General features: G+C 36.2%; 1 protein-coding gene and 1 non-coding gene across 5 annotated transcripts in view; one reads left to right on the top strand and one right to left on the bottom strand.

Annotated features, from left to right (window-relative positions):
* Window positions 1-4502: 4502 nt before the first annotated feature.
* On the bottom strand, window positions 4503-4667 carry LOC129922209 (U1 spliceosomal RNA). Its single transcript, XR_008774179.1, has one exon. It is a non-coding gene; the product is annotated as a U1 spliceosomal RNA (small nuclear RNA).
* Window positions 4668-13858: 9191 nt separating this feature from the next.
* Window positions 13859-22263, top strand: part of LOC106056146 (chitotriosidase-1-like) — a 28107-nt gene continuing 19702 nt past the window's right edge. The window contains exons 1-6 of one of the 4 annotated variants that reach the window (XM_056006865.1): window positions 13865-13946; window positions 14831-14885; window positions 17320-17479; window positions 18004-18256; window positions 20163-20293; window positions 22143-22243. In XM_056006865.1, the coding sequence (XP_055862840.1) occupies window positions 14831-14885; window positions 17320-17479; window positions 18004-18256; window positions 20163-20293; window positions 22143-22243 (700 nt within the window). In that variant the 5' untranslated portion in view covers window positions 13865-13946. Of the gene's footprint in view, window positions 13947-14719; window positions 14886-17319; window positions 17480-18003; window positions 18257-20162; window positions 20294-22142; window positions 22244-22263 lie in introns of those variants that run through there. The other 3 variants (XM_056006867.1, XM_056006866.1, XM_056006868.1) reach the window with 3 other exon arrangements.

Below are 22263 nucleotides of genomic sequence, written 5' to 3'. Positions count from 1 at the left end.
CAATTGTTAGGGCCGTCCCATTAGCTACTACAGTATGTAACCACATTTTGCTTGTACTACTTACAGTTATTAACATGTTATGTTTAAAAACTTAATTTTAAGTTTGAGCGATGGCCTTAAGTATTGGACCACTCTCTCAATGTTACTTACTCGCAGGAGACTAACCGCATTTCACATTCATTAGCATATGTCTGACCATTGCTGGCACACACTGGGGCGTAGATGCGTGGACAGAACATCGGACATTGTGCCTGGGCCAGGACACTAGCGAGTGCTGAGAACAATAAAAGTTAATAAATAAATGACTTGATGAAATCGTCACTCAATGAAAAAGAAATCGACAAAATAGCTCCGAAAAAAACACTAGCCTCTTCAAATGAAGACTTACAAAGTAGTTGTTAACTGCATCATTTTTTGATAATCAAGGTTGTTGATATCACATAACCAGAAAACAGGGATATGCGTTACCACATGTTGAAAAGTTTTAAAAATTTAATTGAACTTTTTAGTTAGTAACTAAAAAAAAAAATTAATTAAACTACTAATTTAACTAAAAAAAATTTTCTAGTTAAACTTTGGCCTTAATAGTATTTTTTTTTATTAAACTAAAAGTTTCTAACTTTTGCCCATCACTAGATACCAAGGGGCACCCTAATAATCCAGAAATTAAAAATTCCAGTCTTCACCGAAATTCAAACCCAGGACACCAGGTTCGAAAGGCAAGCGCTTAACAGCTCAGCCACCGCACCTCCCAAACGCTTTACCAGTCAACCACAACGCCCCCTTCACCGGTTGAGGTCTTATTTCAATTTTGTTTTTGTAATGCAAACGGATTGCCAGCTTTTCATCCAGCATTTTATATATGGGTAAGTGGTTACAGAAACGGTGCTAGAGTGAAGTGCGGCCTTGGTCAATTGACACGTTTCCCAAAACCAGAAATGCTCTAGACTCTAGATCTATTACTTTTATATTAGCATTGTTTTGTTATTTTTTTATTATTTTTTTTTTTGAAAACAACTAATACGTTATTTACTTTACCTTTCCTTATAATAATGGGAGGAGTCGAGGGTTCAACTTGATTGAGAATGGGCGTGGTTCCCAAAGTGGGATACGGGAAGAATTTAAAGGAGGTACGCGTTGTATTAACTAGGCTACAAAATACTACAATGTATCGGACTTCACACCAAATAAAGTAGTTTGATGATTAATTTAAGCACATAATCAGTACTAATAAGTGATTGCATATAAAATCTAAAACTCTCGAATACTAAGTAGAAATACTTTAATCAGAAATTGAGTGTAACTGTAACATCTTTACACAAACTTAGTGATTTGAAACAATTCTGTTACAGAAATTAAAGTATTTCCTAAAGGTGTTGTTTAAATATAAAAAAGGCATTCCCTACCTACAGGGCCGGCGTTAAGCATATGCAAACTAGGCAGCCGCCAATGGTAACCAGTTGGTGGAAGCCTCAGACATAACTTGTAACAGTTCTTTTAGAGAAGAACAAACGAAACTAGTGCACACTTTCGTTGTTATAAACTTGTAGTAAACTAGGTTTTAAATAAATTTGCAACTTTTATTTTTTCGCTGTTTGGTTTTTATTTTTCTGTTTCCTTTGTGGCCACCAAATTCACTTCGTTTAGGGCCTTCAATTATCTAAGGCCGGTCCTGCTATCTAACAAACTCTTTTAGCACATTCTATGACAATTAAGCACAAATAACTTACCTATGACTAGCAGACAGACACAAACTGTAATTGTAAGTGCTCTCATTATGAAAGTTTTAAAGTAAGAAACTAGAATCTTTACAAAATAGAGCTCATGGTCTTTGGAGAAAAAACAACAACAAACAAACTTAAATATTGCAGGGAAAAACACCAGATGGCAGTTTTTAAAACTAAGATCGTTTTTTTTTTTTTGGATAACTTTCTTTTTCTCTTTATCTATGGTTGGGTCGCGTGCGTCATGTACATAAATAATGGTAGACATTCTATTTTTAGAGTGTGTCCTCAAATGTAGTCACGTGTTCTTATGAATGATTTTGAATAGACTAACTTTGGACACATGTACAGTAAGTACAATACTATGCTGAAATGAATCAGTAAACTACCCAGCATAATGACACATCAACGTTAGGTTATTGTATAACGAAGGCCTACTGTTAACGTCGACTTTTTATATTGTTTATTGAGGCAGCATGGGGCTGAGCAGCCCAAACTAATTTACGAAAAAAAAAAGACAATGTAAAATCTAATGGCCTATGGGTATTGTCAGGAGCAAAAACAAAAAAAAAGACACTCGTTAGAGCAATGGAGGAAATGAGAGAAGAGAAATAATAATCTTTACCCAGAGAGACACCCACTTAAAACCAGAATCCCCAAAACTGACACTCAAAACCTGTTAAAAAAAATTATTTAGGAAACTCTGAACCTCAAAAGGAAATATTAATCAGAAAACATAAAGAATCAACTAACAGCGCATGATCATTCCACACTAGAACATAGATATCCTCGAAATCATTATAAAAATATGTTACCACAATCAAACAGAGTTCAAGAAATTAGTAAACTTCTATCTAAATACCCATTAAGCTAACAACCAATGATTCAGAATTTACACAAACGGATAATCTCAGGAAAGTTGAAATGCTCATTACCCTGTGGAGAAAAAAAACAACAGATAAGTCGATTGCAATGTTGATCTCTCTGACAGCCACAGAATAGAAAAAGGAGCACTAGAACTAGTCACTAACACACAACTACGCTGAACAGCCAGATTGTCTTCCTGACCAAAGCCAAAACAATCATAAAAATCCTGAAAAACGCTTTTGCTTCCTATAAAAAACATTTTTTTTTCCCTCAGAACCGGACACAACAGAATAAAACAGCACCGAAGCTAAAATTTGGGACTAGAGAAATTTTCCATTTTGGAGAGTCACTAGAGAATGTTCTAAGTCCAAGCTGCATACTTTATCGAGAGGCCCGAACATGATGCTGGTCCCAAAAACCCCCGTTAGAAAAAACTATATTGAGAACTGCCTGATCTGGACACCACTGAGCAGTTCATCTCAAATATAGGACAATTAGTCTGAACCCTCCAACCTAAAAATGAGAACACAGAGAAAGAAAGAAAAAGAGGCAGCAGGCGTGTTCACTAGACTTCATTCTATAATTATATTGTTCAAACGTATTAATAAACAGTAACACATTAAGTAATTGGCACTCTTGAACGCAAGTATGTGTGCCTGTGCCATAGACTATATATACATATAGTTATTGTTAATTATTCTTAAGGATCAGTAAGGGGAGTAAATCCTTCAGTATTCACAGCTATGGTTAAATATGTCTTGCTTCGTTCCCTTGTAGCATTATTTCTCTCTCACTCATTCCATTCTAAGATTAAGTTGAAACTATTTATTGTACCCAACAAAACATGAATCAGTTCAAAAGTTCACCAAGTATTCAATTAATTAATGGTGATTATTTTTTTTTGTTTGATATTGAAACGGGGAAATAATTTCTGCATTCATGGTGCACTAAGCTATAAGTTCTTTCCCTTAGATAAACTTATTTATTTTTTTATTGTTGTTGTTGTGGTTATTTTTTCTTTGCTTATTGATAGCAATGACTTCGCAGTCTGTTTTTATCCCAAGTACGACAACCAATGTTTTCCATTTTTCAAAGGTAATGAAAATTCTTCATATACCTCGTGATATTTTGGGAATACGCTATGTATGAAGACTGTCGTCATTTGATAAACACTAGCTACTGGTTGGTCTCCTGATACTACAGTTCTTTTTAATAGCTTTGATGAAATTGTATTTTTCTTAAATCAAAGCATTATTCGTTCCCAAGCAGCTGGTACATAGCTGAAAGTACAGTTTAAAGCTTTGCTGATGGTATAAATTATGTTGTACCGTAAAGTTGTGAACATTGTGATGGAGATTCAACCAAAATATTTGAAGGAGGAAAAAAAAGCTCTTTAGCTAAATATATTAATTTTGCATAATCTTATTTGGATATCTAGCAAATGATAATTATGTATTAAATTGTTTGCTTTTGCAAAAGTGATATTTTCTTACTTTTGGGTGTTATCCCGTACGGCCCGCACCCCCTAGTGACGCCCCTACATATAGGAGATACAGTGAGTAGGTATTATAGGTATCAAATAAGCCGTAAAAAGTAAATACAAATGTGAAGCTTATTGCCGAAACAATGAATGATGTATACACAATACATACATAAAGTAAAATAAAAGGATGCACTAGGAACTACATTTTTAATTGAGAGAAAAATAGTGAATTAAATTTCAACAGTTAGCTTCACATTTGCATCACTTAAAATTTTCATTGCATTGGGTTGACTCCTATGTTGTTTATTTGTTATAACAGCTGAAGAATGCTTAGCTCACTCTTTTGCTAAACGTTTTTTTTTCGCATATCCAATTAGTCTGTATTGATTCAGCTTTTGTTTACCACTCGTAATATTTCTGTATTTTGGCAGGGGATAGCGCGAACGCAGTCCCCCATACGCAAAAATTACGCACCCGAGTCACCCACATTTGGGGTGATCGCAGGATTCAGCCCACCCGAAGTGCAATGGATGAGCCTCGACCTGGGAGAACAGCCTTGGGGATCACTGTAATCTCCTGTGCCAGGTAAGTATGAAAATAATGGCGAGGTCAGGGGTAGTCTTTAAAAAATTAATGTAACATATCTAAGCTTAACATTCCTATAATTTACAAATGGAAAAGATAATTAATATTGATAAATATATTTTATTTTATACCCTATGCAACTATTATATAAATGTTTAATTTTATATGTAGTTAAATATATAATTCTTATTTAACAGAAAAACAATATAGAATATTTTGAAATATATAATTACCGTATTACGGTTTCAAAAATTAAGTCCCTTAGAATACTTATTTAAATATATACTTAGTTACCTCCCTCGATTTATCCTTTTTACTATTATGTTACTTCTTTTAAAGAGCAAACAATTTATAGTGCTGTTAAAATTAGAATAAGATCTAATGTAATATACAATCTTTTTTTTTTTACAGATATAATTATATTGAAATCAAAATACTGTACATATTTTCTTAATCTTTTTAATTATGAATATAAACTCTTTAAATACGAATATTTGTCCTCAGATTAGATAGTTACGTAATATTGTAGAAATACACTGTAATTGACAGATTTAGTGTTCTAGACGCCCAGTGAAAACTTTAAATACCACTAAATTCCATAGTTAGCAATATTTATTGTATACTTCTTTGCTAAAAGCTTTTAACATTAGCTCGGTTGAAAACTCCATTGTTGCCAATGTAATTGTGATAAGCTTTACAGCACTAAATTTTTAAATTATCAACTAGCACTGCAGTCGGAAAATATTTTATGAGATAAAATAGCCTTTTGTATTCGCTTTCTTCGTCAATGATTAGTCATTTTGGTGGACATTGAAAGGGCGATGTAACGTTGTGTACGGTAAGTGAAGTTTTTGTTTAAACATTCGCTTTCCCAAGATGTGAGATTCTTAACAGGATACCGTATTTAGTAATGCGAGAAATGAAAAGCTTTGATTTTATTTACGATACGAAAACATCGGTTTGAAAAGCTAGATGTAGAGAAGCCAAGCTTGTATATTTTTTTCAGGGTCCAAAAATCAGAATGTTCCATCAATAAGTTAAAAGCTTCATGTTAAGACTATTTTTGTGAACCTATTATTGAAATTAAGTTATGTTGTTTGTTAGTAGTGCGTGTTCAATCTTTTTATGATTTCTTTTGGAAAACTAAAATTTATTTGAGGGTGTTCCTGAAGCGTTTTCTTTGTCCATCTTGTGAGCTCTCCCTTCCCTTAATTGGCCATATAGGAGTCGCTTGCCCATCGCAGCTGGAACTGCATCATGATTGTGTGGATACTTTGCAGGCCCATTCTTCGAAGGACTTTAGAATTCGATATTTTCCTGAGACAGATCATGTGGAAGTGGTTCAGTTTTTTTTTTTTTTTTTGCATAGAAAACAAGCAAAAAGTAATACAAATAGAAAGCATATGATAAAGCGACTGTTTATTTGTATTGTCATTGTAAGATCTTTTCATTGCGTATTCTTTTCAAAATAGAGATCTAGCAATTAGAACAGGCGGACAAGTTTATGCATTCTGTTAGCTTTTGGATTATAATTTTTAAAGACTTTAACTAACAAAAAAAAAAGGGCATGTGAAAATACAACAAAGAAACAAACGTCTTCCATTATATCAATTAAGCATTCACTGTTAACATTTTGTACAATCTCCAGCAACAGAAACTCGAGAATTCGCCTTGGACTGTGGCTAACAAGGGCCCATGTGCACCAGTGTAAGACCAAGATGGCTTCTGAAACAAAAATTTGATAACAATGATGTGTCAAAACGCTTAAAAAATTTTGTCTGTTTATTTTTCAGAGCTAAAGATTTGGGCATTGTTGGCAAAAACAAACCAACTGGAAGCCAAATAAGGAAAAAAAAAGGCCCTCACAGGCCCTAACTATGTTAAAAACAAAACCCCTCAAAAGCATGGTTTAGTAAAAGGGTTTTAATTTTTCTTAATTATAATGTAACCAGCATGCCATGGGGGACATTTGGGAAAACAGCTTTTACATATTCTATGATGTCGACCTAAGCGATGTCACTTACATGGATGATGTCGACCTAAGCGATGTCACTTTCATGGATGATGTCGACCTAAGCGATGTCACTTTCATGGATGATGTCGACCTAAGCGTTGTCTCTTTCATGGATGATGTCGACCTAAGCGTTGTCTCTTTCATGGATGATGTCGACCTAAGCGTTGTCTCTTACATGGATGATGTCGACCTAAGCGATGTCACTTTCATGGATGATGTCGACCTAAGCGTTGTCTCTTACATGGATGATGTCGACCTAAGCGATGTCTCTTACATGGAAGATGTCGACCTAAGCGATGTCACTTAAATGGATGATGTCGACCTAAGCGATGTCACTTACATAGATGATGTCGACCTAAGCGATGCCACTTTCATGGATGATGTCGACCTAAGCGATGTCACTTTCATGGATGATGTTGATCTAAGCGATGTCTCTTACATGGATGATGTCCACCTAAGCGATGTCTCTTACATGGATGATGTCCACCTAAGCGATGTCTCTTACATGGATGATGTCGACCTAAGCAATGAAACTTACGTGGAAGATGTCGATCTAAGCGATGTCTCTTACATGGATGATGTCGACCTAAGCAATGAAACTTACGTGGAAGATGTCGATCTAAGCGATGTCTCTTACATGGATGATGTCGATCTAAGCGATGTCTCTTACATGGATGATGTCGACCTAAGCAATGAAACTTACGTGGAAGATGTCGATCTAAGCGATGTCACTTATATGGATGATGTCGACCTAAGCGCGATTGAAGTTACACGTTTGAGGATTACCAGTGCAATGTCTTTTGCAAGCATGAAATTGATCTAGGTGATGACCTTTAGAGTACATTGTACTTACATGCAGGAACTAAATTCCATAATACATTCATTAGTGTATGTTTGTCCATTACTGGCACACACTGGAGCGTACAGTCTAGGACAGATTGGACACTGTGCTTCAGTCAATATAGCAATGATAGCTAGGGAAAATTTAGAGAAATCATATTTAGTATGTTTTTAAGTATGTTAAGATTGGTTTAGTTTAAGGTAACCTTTTTTAAAACTGAAGTCGCCAATGCTTTGTGGTATTTTTTATGTATAATTGGCTGGATTAATTTCCGATTAAGTTTTTAATTTCTTCAGGCTTTGCAGTTGCATTGTCAGGGGAAGCGATGGCTGCGGGCAGCACCGGCTGATCCCCTTTAGTGTCTGAAACGGGAATACCCCAATGTTAGTGTTTATAGAGTGAATTGGCGGGTTTCTGATATGACGAATAAAGCTTTGGAGGTTCATTTATGTGTATTAGTTGAATGTGAACACAAGTAAGTTCAACGCAGTTGAGGTTCTAAGTGGGGTATCGAGGTTAAAATGGAAGAACCCACGGGAGACGACTGACAAAAAAGACGTGAATTTTAAAGTGAGTTGTAGACATTTTGTTTAAATTATAAAATTATTAAAATAAAATTATTTAGATTTTTAAAGTTTGAATCGAAGGACCTAGGCAGCTGCCTAGTTTGCCTATGCCTAAGGCCGGCCCTGCTTCTTTTTCAAATAGCACCAGAAGCATCTCCCGTTTACTTCATTTATAGTTGTTGTTTTTTTTTAATTTACATCTTTCTCTTTTGACCATTTTCTCTTTGTTTGCTTCTTCTCTTATCTTATATAATACAGACGTTAGTTCAAAAAAAAAAAAAAAGATGATTACGTTCTAGGCGTTATGCATTAAGTCATGCATATTAACCAATGACTTAAGTTCTGCCAAGTCACTGGTTTTCCTGGCTAGCTCAGGCAACCCATTCCATGCTCTAATAGCATATGGGACGAGGAATGTGCCTTTATCTTTGTGTCTTTCAGAGTATTTTTAGCGGCCCCCCAAAGGGGAAAAGACGCTATTAGTTTTGTGCGAAATGTCTGTCCGTCTGTCCGTCTGTCGGTCCGTCCCGTTTAGATATCGTAAACTAGAAGAGATATTGAAAATCCGACTTCACAATATTTTAGACCATTCAAAGTTCTGATGCAACGGCTACTTTTTTTTTTCCTGAAAGCGAAAATTCTAATTTTTAAAAATCAATTATGCAAGCAGTTTTTTTTTATAAGAAAAAGCTAATTAGTATGCATTATATGTTACACCTAATTTAAGACGAATAGTAATCTTATAAACATAATTTTTGTGAACAATTTTCTATATAGCGGAATTTTTTTTTTTTTTTTTTTTTTTTTTTTTAGAATTCGAAAATGAGATTGAGCCTTTTCAAAGAAATTAACTTATTTAGTTCGAACCGAGGGTCCCGGGTTCGAATCCTGGTGAAGACTGGGATTTTCAACTTCTGAGTCTACCCAGCTCTAATGGGTACCTGACATTAGTTGGGGAAAAGCAAAGGCGGTTGGTCGTTGTGCTGGCTACATGACACCCTCGTTAACCGTAGGCCACAACGACAGATGAACTTTACATCATCTGCCCTATAGACCACAAACTAGTTAGGCCAGGTTCACATCTAACTTTACATTCACTTTCACGTATCCTTTGATCTGCGGGACGGTTGGGGCACTACACAAGATCTGTTAACCTTCTTTCTCCATTCTTATCTCTCATTTGTCTTTGATATAATTTCATTCGGATGTTCTTTCTGAAAATATTGAAGCCTACCTGGGTGGACCACTGGTCATGCGGTTTGCGCGCTGGACTGTCGTTTGGATTTATCGACGATCGAAGGTTCAAACCCTGCCTGCTCCCATCCCCCGTCGTCCTGCGGGAGGTTTGGACTAGGAAGTAAACTATCTTCAACTCTGAAGGATTATCCGAATTATGTAAAACGTTTTACTTCGGGTTCCGATTTTGAGTTTGTGTTTCCATACAAACTGTCTTTTGTAACCTTGTATTAAATTTTGTTTTTGTATTTGAAGATTATGGTTCTGTGTTTTGTGTATAGTTTCTACTTTCCTTTTGAGTCTTCTGTCCTGAAGGCTTTCTAAATTTAGTGATTTTACTAAAGGTGTTACTGTAGTCAAATGTGAATATTCGTTTGTTATGAATCTCATTGCTCTATTTTGTGTCTGTTCCAATTTCTTAATGTTTTCTTGAGTTGAGGATTCCCATACAGAGGATGCATATAGTTTGTTATCAACCACCGAGATTTATTTTAAAATGTTCATCTAAAAAAATTAAATGCTATAAATATTTAACTATGAACATAAACAATATGTATATATATAAGAATGTAATCTAAATGTCTAGATACCCCAGGAGCATATGTAAATTAATTATATAGACAAGAGTTATTACCTAGTGTCAGAAAACTAGCAAGGAGAATGACCGTCAAAACTCTCATTCTATTATGTGTTTTTAAGCCAAGAAACTTTGAAGGAACAAAACTACAAATAGTGTTTGACAGACTACTAAAGAAAATCCACAAATCATATAGGTCAGAAAACTTCCAGATGGTAATCTTTGAGATAAAAGTTTTGTTCATGGATTTCTTTGTAGGAAAACGTGAACTTAATGAACTAAAAACAACAAATAAATAACAGAGAGAGAGAGAGAGAGAGAGAGAGAGAGAGAAAACTGTGTTGGGTGTGTTGCAACGATATGCATGTTTAAAACCAATAAGAAATATCTTTTTGAATAATAGGCTCAACAGCCTTGAGATGGGGGGGGGGGAGTATAGACTGAAAGGGGATAGAGAGGCCGGCATCACTCAAAGGCTAAACTCTATTTTAAACGATAAGTAGCGATCGCAATGCTAAACTTAACCTATTACTGACCTGTTTGCGCTTCTAGTTCGCGGCTGTTTTCTATCACTACCCACTGTCAGTTCTGGTTTATCTTTTCGAGAAACATAAAAACGTTTACTTTGAAGCTTGCTAGGTGTTATAGTGTGTGTGTGTGTGTTTCTATGGTGACGGTGGGAAGAGGTAAGGCGTAAGCGAGTGGTTGTGGATGATGCAAGATAAACAAGTCGTCAGCGGTTTTAGCTAGGGCAGACGACTCTAGAACTCCAGACTGAAAAGACGTGCTATTGTAGTGAGTTAGATTTTGTTCAGAATACCATTTTATAGTAATACATAAGTCTACTACATTCATTTCATTTTATCACAAGCTGAATTTGTTTATATTCTAATAAAAGTTCTATTTAGTTTTGTTTACAAAAGAAGTTATTCAAGTTATTTTTTTTTAAAGTTAAGGTATAATACGCCTTCAGCGGTTTAGTTGTTTACCAGCGGTTTGGCGCTACAAGTCAATAACCGTCAAGAACACTAGGCTACAGCTCAGTGGGATACTCCGGTTCAGGTCGTGTGGTATGGGCGCTGGACTGTCATTCCGTTGTCTCGATGGTCCAGGATCGTCCTGCGGGAGGTTTGGACATGGAGGTAAACTATCATCCAAAACATATGAAACATTTGACGAACACTTGACACACGTCTTCGGGAACACGATATTCATCTACCACCCTCGGGTCAAACCATAAACTCAATCTTTTATATGATGAAAGTTTCCGAATGCATAACAAAAAAAAAAAAAAAAAAAACAGTGGCTACGTTTAAAGTCCAAACTTATTGACAGAACCCAAAGGTCACCGGGTACTGTAAACCGTTGTTTAAAAAATTGCTATGGTCACGTGTGACATTGTCAGGACTTATAAATAATAAATAGATAAAATGTAAACAACATTTATATTAAAACGTATCAGTAGAAAATAAAACAACCGAAATATAAAAATTATTAAAAAAAAAACCCAGCAACAACGAAGCTTATATAAGGGAAAGAACTGCATATGTACAGCCATTTATCTTAATACTGTAAGATTTATGCTGCAGATAGACTAAGGATACAGTGGCTCGTCCTACGCTGTAGTATAATAGTTAATCATGCTGAAAACCCCCCACCACGAGGAGGCACTGTCAGGGCGCCTCAGGTACTCCTATACTCCGCAGAGGTATAGCTAAAAACTTCATACCGGCTGTGAAGATAAAGTAACTAACAGAACCGATCAACTTATCAGTTACAACCTGTCTGTTGGTGCATCATGACTGATGCTGGGCAAGAGAACAGCGCCTGAGATGGAAATCAAGGCACAAGCTCCAGTCGAACAATCTGGGCTCACATAGGTCTCATCGGCCTCACCAGGAGGCACAAAACGCAGTGTAAAGCCTTTAGCGCCTTGGAAAACGAAATCGGTCATAATCAAACCACGGCTGACGAACTATACAGATGCACCAGACTACAAGGTTAGGAAGTGAAGAGCATAAGGACCTTTGACTTTTAATTCGATGCTGGGAGATTTCCTAGAAGGTCACATTGTTGATTTACTGTGGATCCTAACAGCTAGCACAACTAAACCGTTGTAGGCGTAAGCCAATTCATTATTAATTACAAGCTTGAAAACAAACTTGAACAAACCTATTTTCAAAAAAACAAACAAGATTGCTAAGAGAGTCTGTGTTATGACACAAACTCGAGGGGGCCTCCGTCGAATTCACCCATGGACCAGGAATAATCAAGCCATGAAAACTGCTTGCATAGTTAATTTTAAAAATTAAATTTATTGCTTTCAGAAATGAAAAAAAAAAGCCCTTACATCAGAACTTTGAAAGATCTCAAATATCATGATGTCCGATTTTTCTTTTCTTTTCTAGTTTCTGTGATCTAAACAGGACGGAAAAACGGACACACAAAACTAATAGCGGCTCTTCCCCTTTCGTGGGCCGCTAAAAATGAACATAAATAAATAAATTTTATTAAAAGTATATACATAACTTTAAGTTTTAATGTAGACATAGGCCTATGTAGAAACACAAGCGAATAACAACATAGACAAGGTGCACCTCACTTTAAAATACACGTCTTCCTGTCACTCGACTCTCCAACTAGAAATTTCACTTGTCTAATTTTAGATTCAACTATATTTAATTCTTCTATCCTTTCCACAGGGCTCGGAAAGACCTTCCTTCAGGGAACAGTACCAGGAAAAGGTGAAGAGGCAGACAGGGAAAACCGATGGGAAGACAACATAAAAGAATGTCATTGGGAGAAATTTTATATTTTATTCAAGGTAGGGGACAGAAAGGAAAGGGAAAAGACAGACAACAGATCTTGTGTGGTGCCCCAACGGCTCAACAGAATAATGATTGGTGTGGTGACAGGGCCGGCCCTAGCTATTGCGGGGCCCTATGCGAAACGGATAGCGCGGGGCCCAGTCTGGGAAGGGATAAGCATAATGTCAAAATTACGATTTTGAATTAGAAAATACATTCGACTTTAGAAACATTTTTTTATCAAATGAAAGCTGACAAAGCCGTTTTTTTATACGCGTGTAGTGTTGGCACCCCAAAATGACAATTTTAATTTTGTCTATTTTTCAGGAGATTTTTATGAGTTTTCGGAATTTTTTTTTATTTCAGCAGATTTCTAGGACAAAAGAAATATTTTGCAATTACAGGAGATTTCCAGGAGCTCCTGGAAAATCAGGAAGCCGCGGAAAACCTGTTATTATATATAAGTTATAAAAATTCAATTTAATAATTTACACCTAGCATTAGCGCGGGGCCTATGAAAGTGCAGGGCACACTGCGACCGCATAGGTTGCTGTGGCCTAAGTCCGACCCTGCGTGGTGAGGTGATCCTATTCTCTATACATTAGCGATAGTCTTGTAGCCCTTGTAGATAATACACATTATCATTCAGATTTGTGAGACATAAAAGGTCTTTCAATAATTACATCATTTTGTTGGGTTTTTAAAAGTCTTTATCAAACCTTGTAATAAATAAATAAAATGTCAGCTAAGTCCCTGATGAAAATATACTATTAAGACGAAACCAATCGTTATAGAATCACTAAACACTGACCTGCGACGTCGCAACCTGTTGTAGATTAGACGCCAGAAGTCAGACCTGTAACGTGACAACTACCTATTGGTCTAAGCTTCACACAGGCTGTGACGTCACAGGTCAGTGTACAGTCCTACTATAACGATGGGCCTTGCTTAAGCCCATCACCAATGATCCACTCCTTTGCATACCATTTATAGACCTGTACAATAAGTGATAAATACTTGAAATAAGTCTTAGTGTCAGCTCTAAACTACATATAATCACACCTTTAACAGACAAATCTTTGTAGTTAATCTTATTTTCATTGATGGCTCAATGTAGTATAGAAGTCTCGTGTTGAGTAAGCCAAATCCCAATTTATACTTAGAAGCAAAAACATGTCTTCTTTGTAAGAACAAGAATTATCCTCTCAGAAGATTAAAGGTATAGCAAAAGGCCTTCTATTCATGTGTGAGCACAATTCTATATTTGTACTTCATATTTAGGAGGACGAGTTTTCTTTGTAGATTTCGTGTGAATAGTTTAAGAATGTGTCCGACTAAATAGCACCGGTATTCGTTTTAAAAAAAAAATTTTCAGGACTACAGACCTAGTTTTAGAAAGTGCAGTGCATGATTAACCTAGTTTTAGAAAGTGACTTGGAGGATAGACCTACTTTTAAAGAATAAACTAGAGAACTGACATAGCTGTAGATGGTGCACAGGAGGACTGACCTAGTTTTAGAAAATGCCTGCAGGATTGACCAAATTTTAGAAAATGCGTGCAGGATTGACCTTGTTATCGAAAGTATGGTGCATGATAGTCATAGTTTAAGAAAGTGCCCGATGGAATGACCTAGTTTTGGAAAGTGCAGTGCATGGTTGACCTAGTTTGCTAAAGTGCCTTCGTGACTGACCTAGTTTTCAAAAGTGCAGTCCATCGGCATTGACCTAGTTTTAGAACTGTGTCTTTGTTAGTCTGCTCATTTCCAAGAACACGATCTATTTCAATATTTATATCTATCGAAATGTAGACGAACTCCTGGAGCTGTCTATGTTCCAAAGCCATTTTTTTTACTATATTACATATACTTCCATAATGGGTCAGTCAAACAGAGAGACAAACATTATATGCTTGCAAAAATCAATTCTTTTTTTATTTGGACATCATTTCCCGAGTAACATTACGAGACCAAAAAAAATTCTTTTCACACACACACACACACACAGACACACACACACAGGTGGTGGAGGGTGTTTTGTTTGGGGAGGGGTATGAAGATTCTTTGTATTATTTCATTAGTTGAAAACAAAAGTTAACAATACATTTATTAAAGTTAATACTGTATCTAATAGATGAAAAGAGCCGTCCTTATTGTCTCACTGTTGGGTTTCATAGGACTTTCCACTGGTATGTTGTATTCTTTTAATAAGGTATGCTATTTTTAATGACGATATTGCATACAACTCTAAGGATGTCAGCGCTTAGTAACCAACTTACCTTATCATACCTAAGGTTACCCTAACTCACCTTATCTTACCTAAGTTTACCCTAACTCACATTATCTTACCTAAGTTTACCCTAACTCACCTTATCTTACCTAAGTTTACCCTAACTCACCTTATCTTACCTAAGTTTACCCTAACTCACCTTATCTTACCTAAGTTTACCCTAACTCACCTTATCTTACCTAAGTTTACCCTAACTCACCTTATCTTACCTAAGTTTACCCTAACTCACCTTAGCTTACCTAAGTTTATTCAAACTCACCTTAGCTTACCTAAGTTTATTCCAACTCACCTTATCTTACCTAAGTTTACTCCAACTCACCTTTGCTTACATAAGTTTACTCCAACTCACCTTGGCTTACCTAAGTTTACTCCAACTCACCTTGGCTTACCTAGGTTTACTCCAACTCACCTTAGCTTACCTAAGTTTACTCCAACTCACCTTAGCTTACATAAGTTTACTCCAACTCACCTTATCTTACCTAAGTTTATTCCAACTTACCTTGGCTTACCTAAGTTTACTCCAACTCACCTTATCTTACCTAAGTTTACTCCAACTCACCTTAGCTTACATAAGTTTACTCCAACTCACCTTAGCTTACATAAGTTTACTAAAACTCACCTTGGCTTACCTAAGTTTACCCCAACTCACCTTGGCTTACCTAAGTTTACTCCAACTCACCTTATCTTACCTAAGTTTACTCCAACTCACCTTGGCTTACCTAAGTTTATTCCAACTCACCTTGGCTTACCTAAGTTTACTCCAACTCACCTTGGCTTACCTAAGTTTATTCCAACTCACCTTAGCTTACATAAGTTTACCCTAACTCACCTTATCTTACCTAAGTTTACCCTAACTCACCTTATCTTACCTAAGTTTACCCTAACTCACCTTATCTTACCTAAGTTTACCCTAACTCACCTTATCTTACCTAAGTTTACCCTAACTCACCTTATCTTACCTAAGTTTACCCTAACTCACCTTATCTTACCTAAGTTTACCCTAACTCACCTTAGCTTACCTAAGTTTATTCCAACTCACCTTAGCTTACCTAAGTTTATTCCAACTCACCTTATCTTACCTAAGTTTACTCCAACTCACCTTGGCTTACATAAGTTTACTCCAACTCACCTTGGCTTACCTAAGTTTATTCCAACTCACCTTGGCTTACCTAAGTTTATTCCAACTCACCTTGGCTTACCTAAGTTTACTCCAACTCACCTTAGCTTACCTAAGTTTATTCCAACTCACCTTGGCTTACCTAAGTTTACTCCAACTCACCTTATCTTACCTAAGTTTACTCCAACTCACCTTAGCTTACATAAGTTTACTCCAACTCACCTTAGCTTACATAAGTTTACTCCAACTCACCTTGGCTTACCTAAGTTTACCCCAACTCACCTTGGCTTACCTAAGTTTACTCCAACTCACCTTATCTTACCTAAGTTTACTCCAACTCACCTTGGCTTACCTAAGTTAATTCAAACTCACCTTGGCTTACCTAAGTTTACTCCAACTCACCTTGGCTTACATAAGTTTACTCCAACTCACCTTGGCTTACCTAAGTTTACTCCAACTCACCTTATCTTAACTAAGTTTATTCCAACTCACCTTAGCTTACATAAGTTTACTCCAACTCACCTTAGCTTACCTAAGTTTACTCCAACTCACCTTATCTTACATAAGTTTACTCCAACTCACCTTAACCTACCTAAGTTTACCCCAACTCACCTTATCTTACCTAAGTTTACCCCAACTTACCTTAGCTTACATAAGTTTACCCCAACTCACCTTAGCTTACCTAAGTTTACCCCAACTCACCTTATCTTACCTAAGTTTACCCCAACTCACCTTAGCTTACCTAAGTTTACCCCAACTCACCTTATCTTACCTAAGTTTACCCCAACTCACCTTATCTTACCTAAGTTTACCCCAACTCACCTTATCTTACCTAAGTTTACCCAAACTCACCTTAGCCTACCTAAGTTTACCCCCAACTCATCTTAGCCTACCTAAGTTTACCCCAACTCACCTTAGCCTACCTAAGTTTACCCCCAACTCATCTTAACCTACCTAATTTTACCCTAACTCATATTAGCCTACCTAAACTTAGCTTACCTGACATTACCCTACCTTACCTTAACCTAACCTGGATTAATCTACCCACAGTAGCTTACCTTATCTTAAAGACATAAGATCGTATATCACTGTACATGTTTTCTATTGTTGTCTCATTATTTGTAGTAAAAAGGAAAACCAAAATATAACGCTTACAGTAAGTATTGTATTATTTTCCCCACTAAAATGAGTTTGAACTTTTTGTTTGTGTTCAAAGGACAATGTAGGTACCGACTGTGTACTTTTTACGTGTCCCGCATTACCCAGACCAACTTTCGCCCAGATGATATTGACACTAATTTGTGCCACATTCTCATTGTTGGCTACGCTACGTACGTTAACGAACAGATTCGTCCCCATGAAAAGTTCAACCAATTGTAAGATAGATAGATAGATAGATAGATAGATTAGATATATAAGATATATAGATAGATAGATAGATAGATAGATAGATAGATAGATAGATAGATAGATAGATAGATAGATAGATAGATAGATAGATAGATAGATAGATAGATAGATTAGATATATAAGATAGATAGATAGATAGATAGATAGATAGATAGATAGATAGATAGATAGATAGATAGATAGATAGATAGATAGATAGATAGATAGATAGATAAAAATAGAGCATGAGAGATTTTAAGTGTGAGAAAGAGTTATCAAAAGGGAGAAACATATTAGGAATGCCAAAGAGAGAGAGAGAGAGAGAAGGTCAATTAGGAAGAAGTAATATATCGATAGTAGCAAGTATGAGTGTAATGAGTTTCCATGGTCTGGAAAAGAGACGTATCTACGTCTTTAATGTAGAATTTCTTGGAAATTTATTGGGTTGAAACTCATGTACATATTCATACATAAATAATAAATAACTTTTCTCTCCTATATTCATGCCAAGCCTCCAAACACTCAGAAGTCTGAAACAAAGCAACCCGCAGTTTAAAGTCATCTTACAGCTAATCAACTGGATTTCAAGTTACGATAGTGCTTTCGACCAAATGGTCAATAACCATAACTCAAGGTACAAGTTCTACGACAACGTAGTCAACTTTTTACGCGCCAACAGTTTTGACGGTATAGAGATCAGGCAAAGGTTTGAAAAGCAGTCCAGACCACTTGAAAATAAAGACTGGTTCATTGTTGTCTTGCAGGTCAGTGCCTTTCTTTAGTTCTGCCACTAGTGTTTTATACTAAAATGGATACTTTTAGCTTTCTGGACCTCATGGCAAAAAATTTATACGTAATCTATATTATAAAGTAGAATGTGTGGTGTATGTATGGATGTATGTTACTTATAGACATCAAAACCGCTTGACCAATCTTGATAAAACTAGGCAGGAATGTTCCTTGGGTACCAACTTAGACCGTAGTGTATGTATTGTAGCCCTAAAACAAACTTAAGACCCTCAAAAAAAAATAAAGTTGTCCGACTCTATTACAGCTATAGTATTTTATGGATCTAGGCCATGTCTACAATGTTGACATGAGAAAAGATAGAAAGGATTTAGACCTAGATCTAATTTTAAGAAATAGGCCTACACTTTGCGCAGATAGTTTTTTACTTTGACACATGAAAAGACAAAAGAAGATCCATTGATTTCATTATATAATAAAATTAACCTTCAATTTTGTGTTTAAAAAGCATTTTTTACATTAATTAGTTCCTTATATCTGTGATTACAGATTTCCTGACGAACATTCTTTCATTAGACAATTCCGTAATGAATCGCGTACTAAATATTAATTCGTTTAATTGTTTACTTTATAATCCCATCCCTAGATCTAAAACTCTAATTCAACTCTAAGATGATAAAACTTCTCTTCGCACAGATATTTTTATACTTTAACACATAAACATATTAATTAAAGTCCATTCATTTCATATTTTGATCAAATAAACATTCAAATTTGGTTTTCTAAAGCTACATTCGCCTACGAAAGCTGCGAAGCCGAGTTAAAGGCCTAGATCTATATTCATTCATGAATCGCGTACTAAATATAATTTCGTTTAATTGTTCACTTTATAATCCCATTCATTTAACAAAGCTATCGCTCTTTTCGTTTTTAATAGATAAGAATGTATCGACATCGGGTAAACCCACTTTCGCAAACCTAATTTTATTTTCGTAGCGAAAGAGAAAAAACTTGAAAGGATCATTAGTTAGGTTTAACATACATCTAAATCCAATCCACTAGATTAGTAAACACAAACTTAGACCCGCAGGCCGCGGGTAATGTCTGGCGAACATCCTTTCATTAGACATTACCAAAAGGTTACACATTAAATAACAGTGATTAACACATCTCTCTACTGAGTCTATTCCTAGGTCTAAAACTCTTATTGAACTCTAAGATGATAAAACTTCTTTTCGCAAAGATAGTTTTATGCTTTAACACATAAACATACTAATTATTGTACATTCATTTCATATTTTAATCAAATTAGCATTCAAATTTGTTTTCCTAAAGCATTTTTTAATACATTCGTTCGCTGTTCGCTAAATAAAGCTGCGTAGCCGTGTTGAGATATTATATCTTCATTCATGAAAAAAAGTCACGCATGCGCAACACAGAATGAACTCTATAAAAGCCAAAAGCCTCTAGATTAGTGTAGATTTAGATATATGTCTACCTAAAGATCTACTTTATACTTTACCACATGGACATACAAAATTAAGTCTATTCGTCTCAAATTTTAATCAAATATATGTAGGCCTATAAGCAAATGTTTTAATTTGAACAAATGGATTTAAGCCTATTAGCTATTCTGATTTGATAGCTTCATTCACACTATTTTTACATTGACACATTCGCTTTACTTATTACATTATTATTTCGTTTAATTGTTTACAAAACGCTCTCAGTGACTATATCGACAGTAATGCGCAAATAAAGACCCGCGGGTCGCGGGTAACATATGTCTAGTAAAATTATATAAATAAGACGAGCTATTTCAAACAATAATTATGAGTTAATTTGTTAAAAAAAAAATTCGATATATATCAATATCATTGTTATTTGTAATTTTGAGTCCATCATTTGTTGTATTTTATGTAGGCCCTCGCTAACAAATTTGTCGATGAGGGTAGATCAACAAAAAGAGAGAAGTTGCTGTTGTTGGTGCCTTTAACGTTAGTGAGTGATTTAGCCACTCTTGAGGCTCGTGAAAGCATTCTTGGAATATCCAGGTATTGTATGTCACATGTCAAATGTCAACTGTTTCATTATGCTATTGTACGTTCGAATGTCAGATATTTGTTGTAAACACTTTCTTTGCTGAGCAATTCTGCTTGGTTGTATGTTGGTGTTATGGCATGTTATGTGTGTGTTTCCATGGTCACGATGAGGCAATGGAGCGTAAATATTTGGTAGTGTGGAATGATGAAACCAAGGACTGGACAGGAAGCCACGCGGGGAGAGAGAGAGGGATCAGAGATGCAAGAGGGGTAAGACGTGCTACTGTTGTGAGCTAGATTTTGTTTAGACTTCCGTGTTGTGCTAGTGCTGCTTTTGGCAGACTTCAAGGAAAGGTGATGCAACGGAGAGGATTCAGGGTTCAGCATATCCACAAAACTGAAAATCTAGAGTGCTGAAGTGCTCCCATCACTCTTATACGCATCATAGTCTTAGGCCTTATATTCCCGCAATTTTAAAAAAGCTTAACTCCTTCCACCTACGCTGTCTAAGGAAAATTCATAAGGTGCATTGGTCTAACCATATTCCTGATAATGAAATCTTAGTTATCTAATACGAAAAGTATCCACAGTATAAAGATGCAAATTTCGATGGGTGGGACACGTAGTTCACATTCCAGACAATCGCCTTCTCAAACGACTTCTGTACGGGGAGTTGTGTGCAGGAAAGCGCTACAAGTGGGTCAATACAAGTGCTATAAAGAAACTCTCAACAGCTCCATCAAGGAGTGTGATATTGACATTCACGACTGGTAAGCACTACCTCTCGATCGCTCGATCGTGAAGCCGTGAGTGTCTGAGTCACAAGATACGAAGCAAGGAGAGTGGCCAGCAAGCAAAAGAGCGCCGAACCAACAAAAAGCTGAGAGAAGAAGCAGGCCTATCTATCTGCCTATCTGCAACTGATCTAACCCACCCATACCACGTACGCGGCCGGCCTTTTAAAGCGAGTATTGGTCTTTACAGTCATCTTCGTATCGACAGGAAATGTGATCATCTTCAACCACGAAGGCGGAGCTATATATATATGTTCCAATATTATTTCACGTGATTATTATGAGATACCCGACAAAAGTCTTGGCAAGTAAAGGCTTCGTTGTTCTGGCCACGCAGCGACCAAGAAAAAAAAATGCATGAAGGAAATTAGGGAATGGCACGCTATCTGTATTGGTATCAAAATCATTAAGAGGCGTAAAGAAAGATGGTTAAAACTTGCGAGACAGTTAGCAGTGGTGCGTAACATCGGATAGAATGAGTGAAGCGATTCCGATCTAACGATAGTGTGTCTCGCTATTTACGATGTGTCTCTAACTATCTGTGATCAGTGTAATGTGATGTATCTAGATGTAATGTGATTTCACTAAATGTAATGAGATTTATCTATCTTAAATGTGATTAATCTAGATGTAATGTGATTTCACTAAATGTAATGGGATTTATCTTGTTGTGATGTGATTTATCTAGTTGCCATGTGATTTATCTAGCTTTATTTGATTTATCTAGATCAGTGATGCCCAAAATACGGCCCACGGGTCATACCCGGCCCGCGACGTGGTTCCATCCGGGCCGCCAAAATGTCAGCAAAAATAAATAAAAAAATAAATGAATAAATAAATAAATATATATATATATATATATACACTGCCAACAAAATCCTAATTCAATAATTGTGTAATTTAGATATGACGTGTCTAACTAGATATAGTGTGATGTGACTGTATCTAGCTGTAATGTGACTGTAACTAGCTGTGATTCTCCAGACTGCAGTAATGTGCGTCAGTTAGCTGTCACGTGACTCTGACTAGCTGTGCTGTCTCTATGTTTCTGTGTGTCTCTGTTACAGAGCTGCTGATCTAGTTATTATGGATTCCATGTACTTTGTACGGAAGTCAGTGGTAGAACCACCTAGACATCACACTGCCTTGTACGGGATTAGGTCATCAGTGTGACGAACCGTTTTAGCT

Source organism: Biomphalaria glabrata, chromosome 12, assembly GCF_947242115.1.
Source record: "Biomphalaria glabrata chromosome 12, xgBioGlab47.1, whole genome shotgun sequence".
Lineage (NCBI taxonomy): Eukaryota > Metazoa > Mollusca > Gastropoda > Planorbidae > Biomphalaria > Biomphalaria glabrata.
Note: the sequence above shows the minus strand (reverse complement) of the source record. Positions and strands in the feature narration are given on the sequence as shown.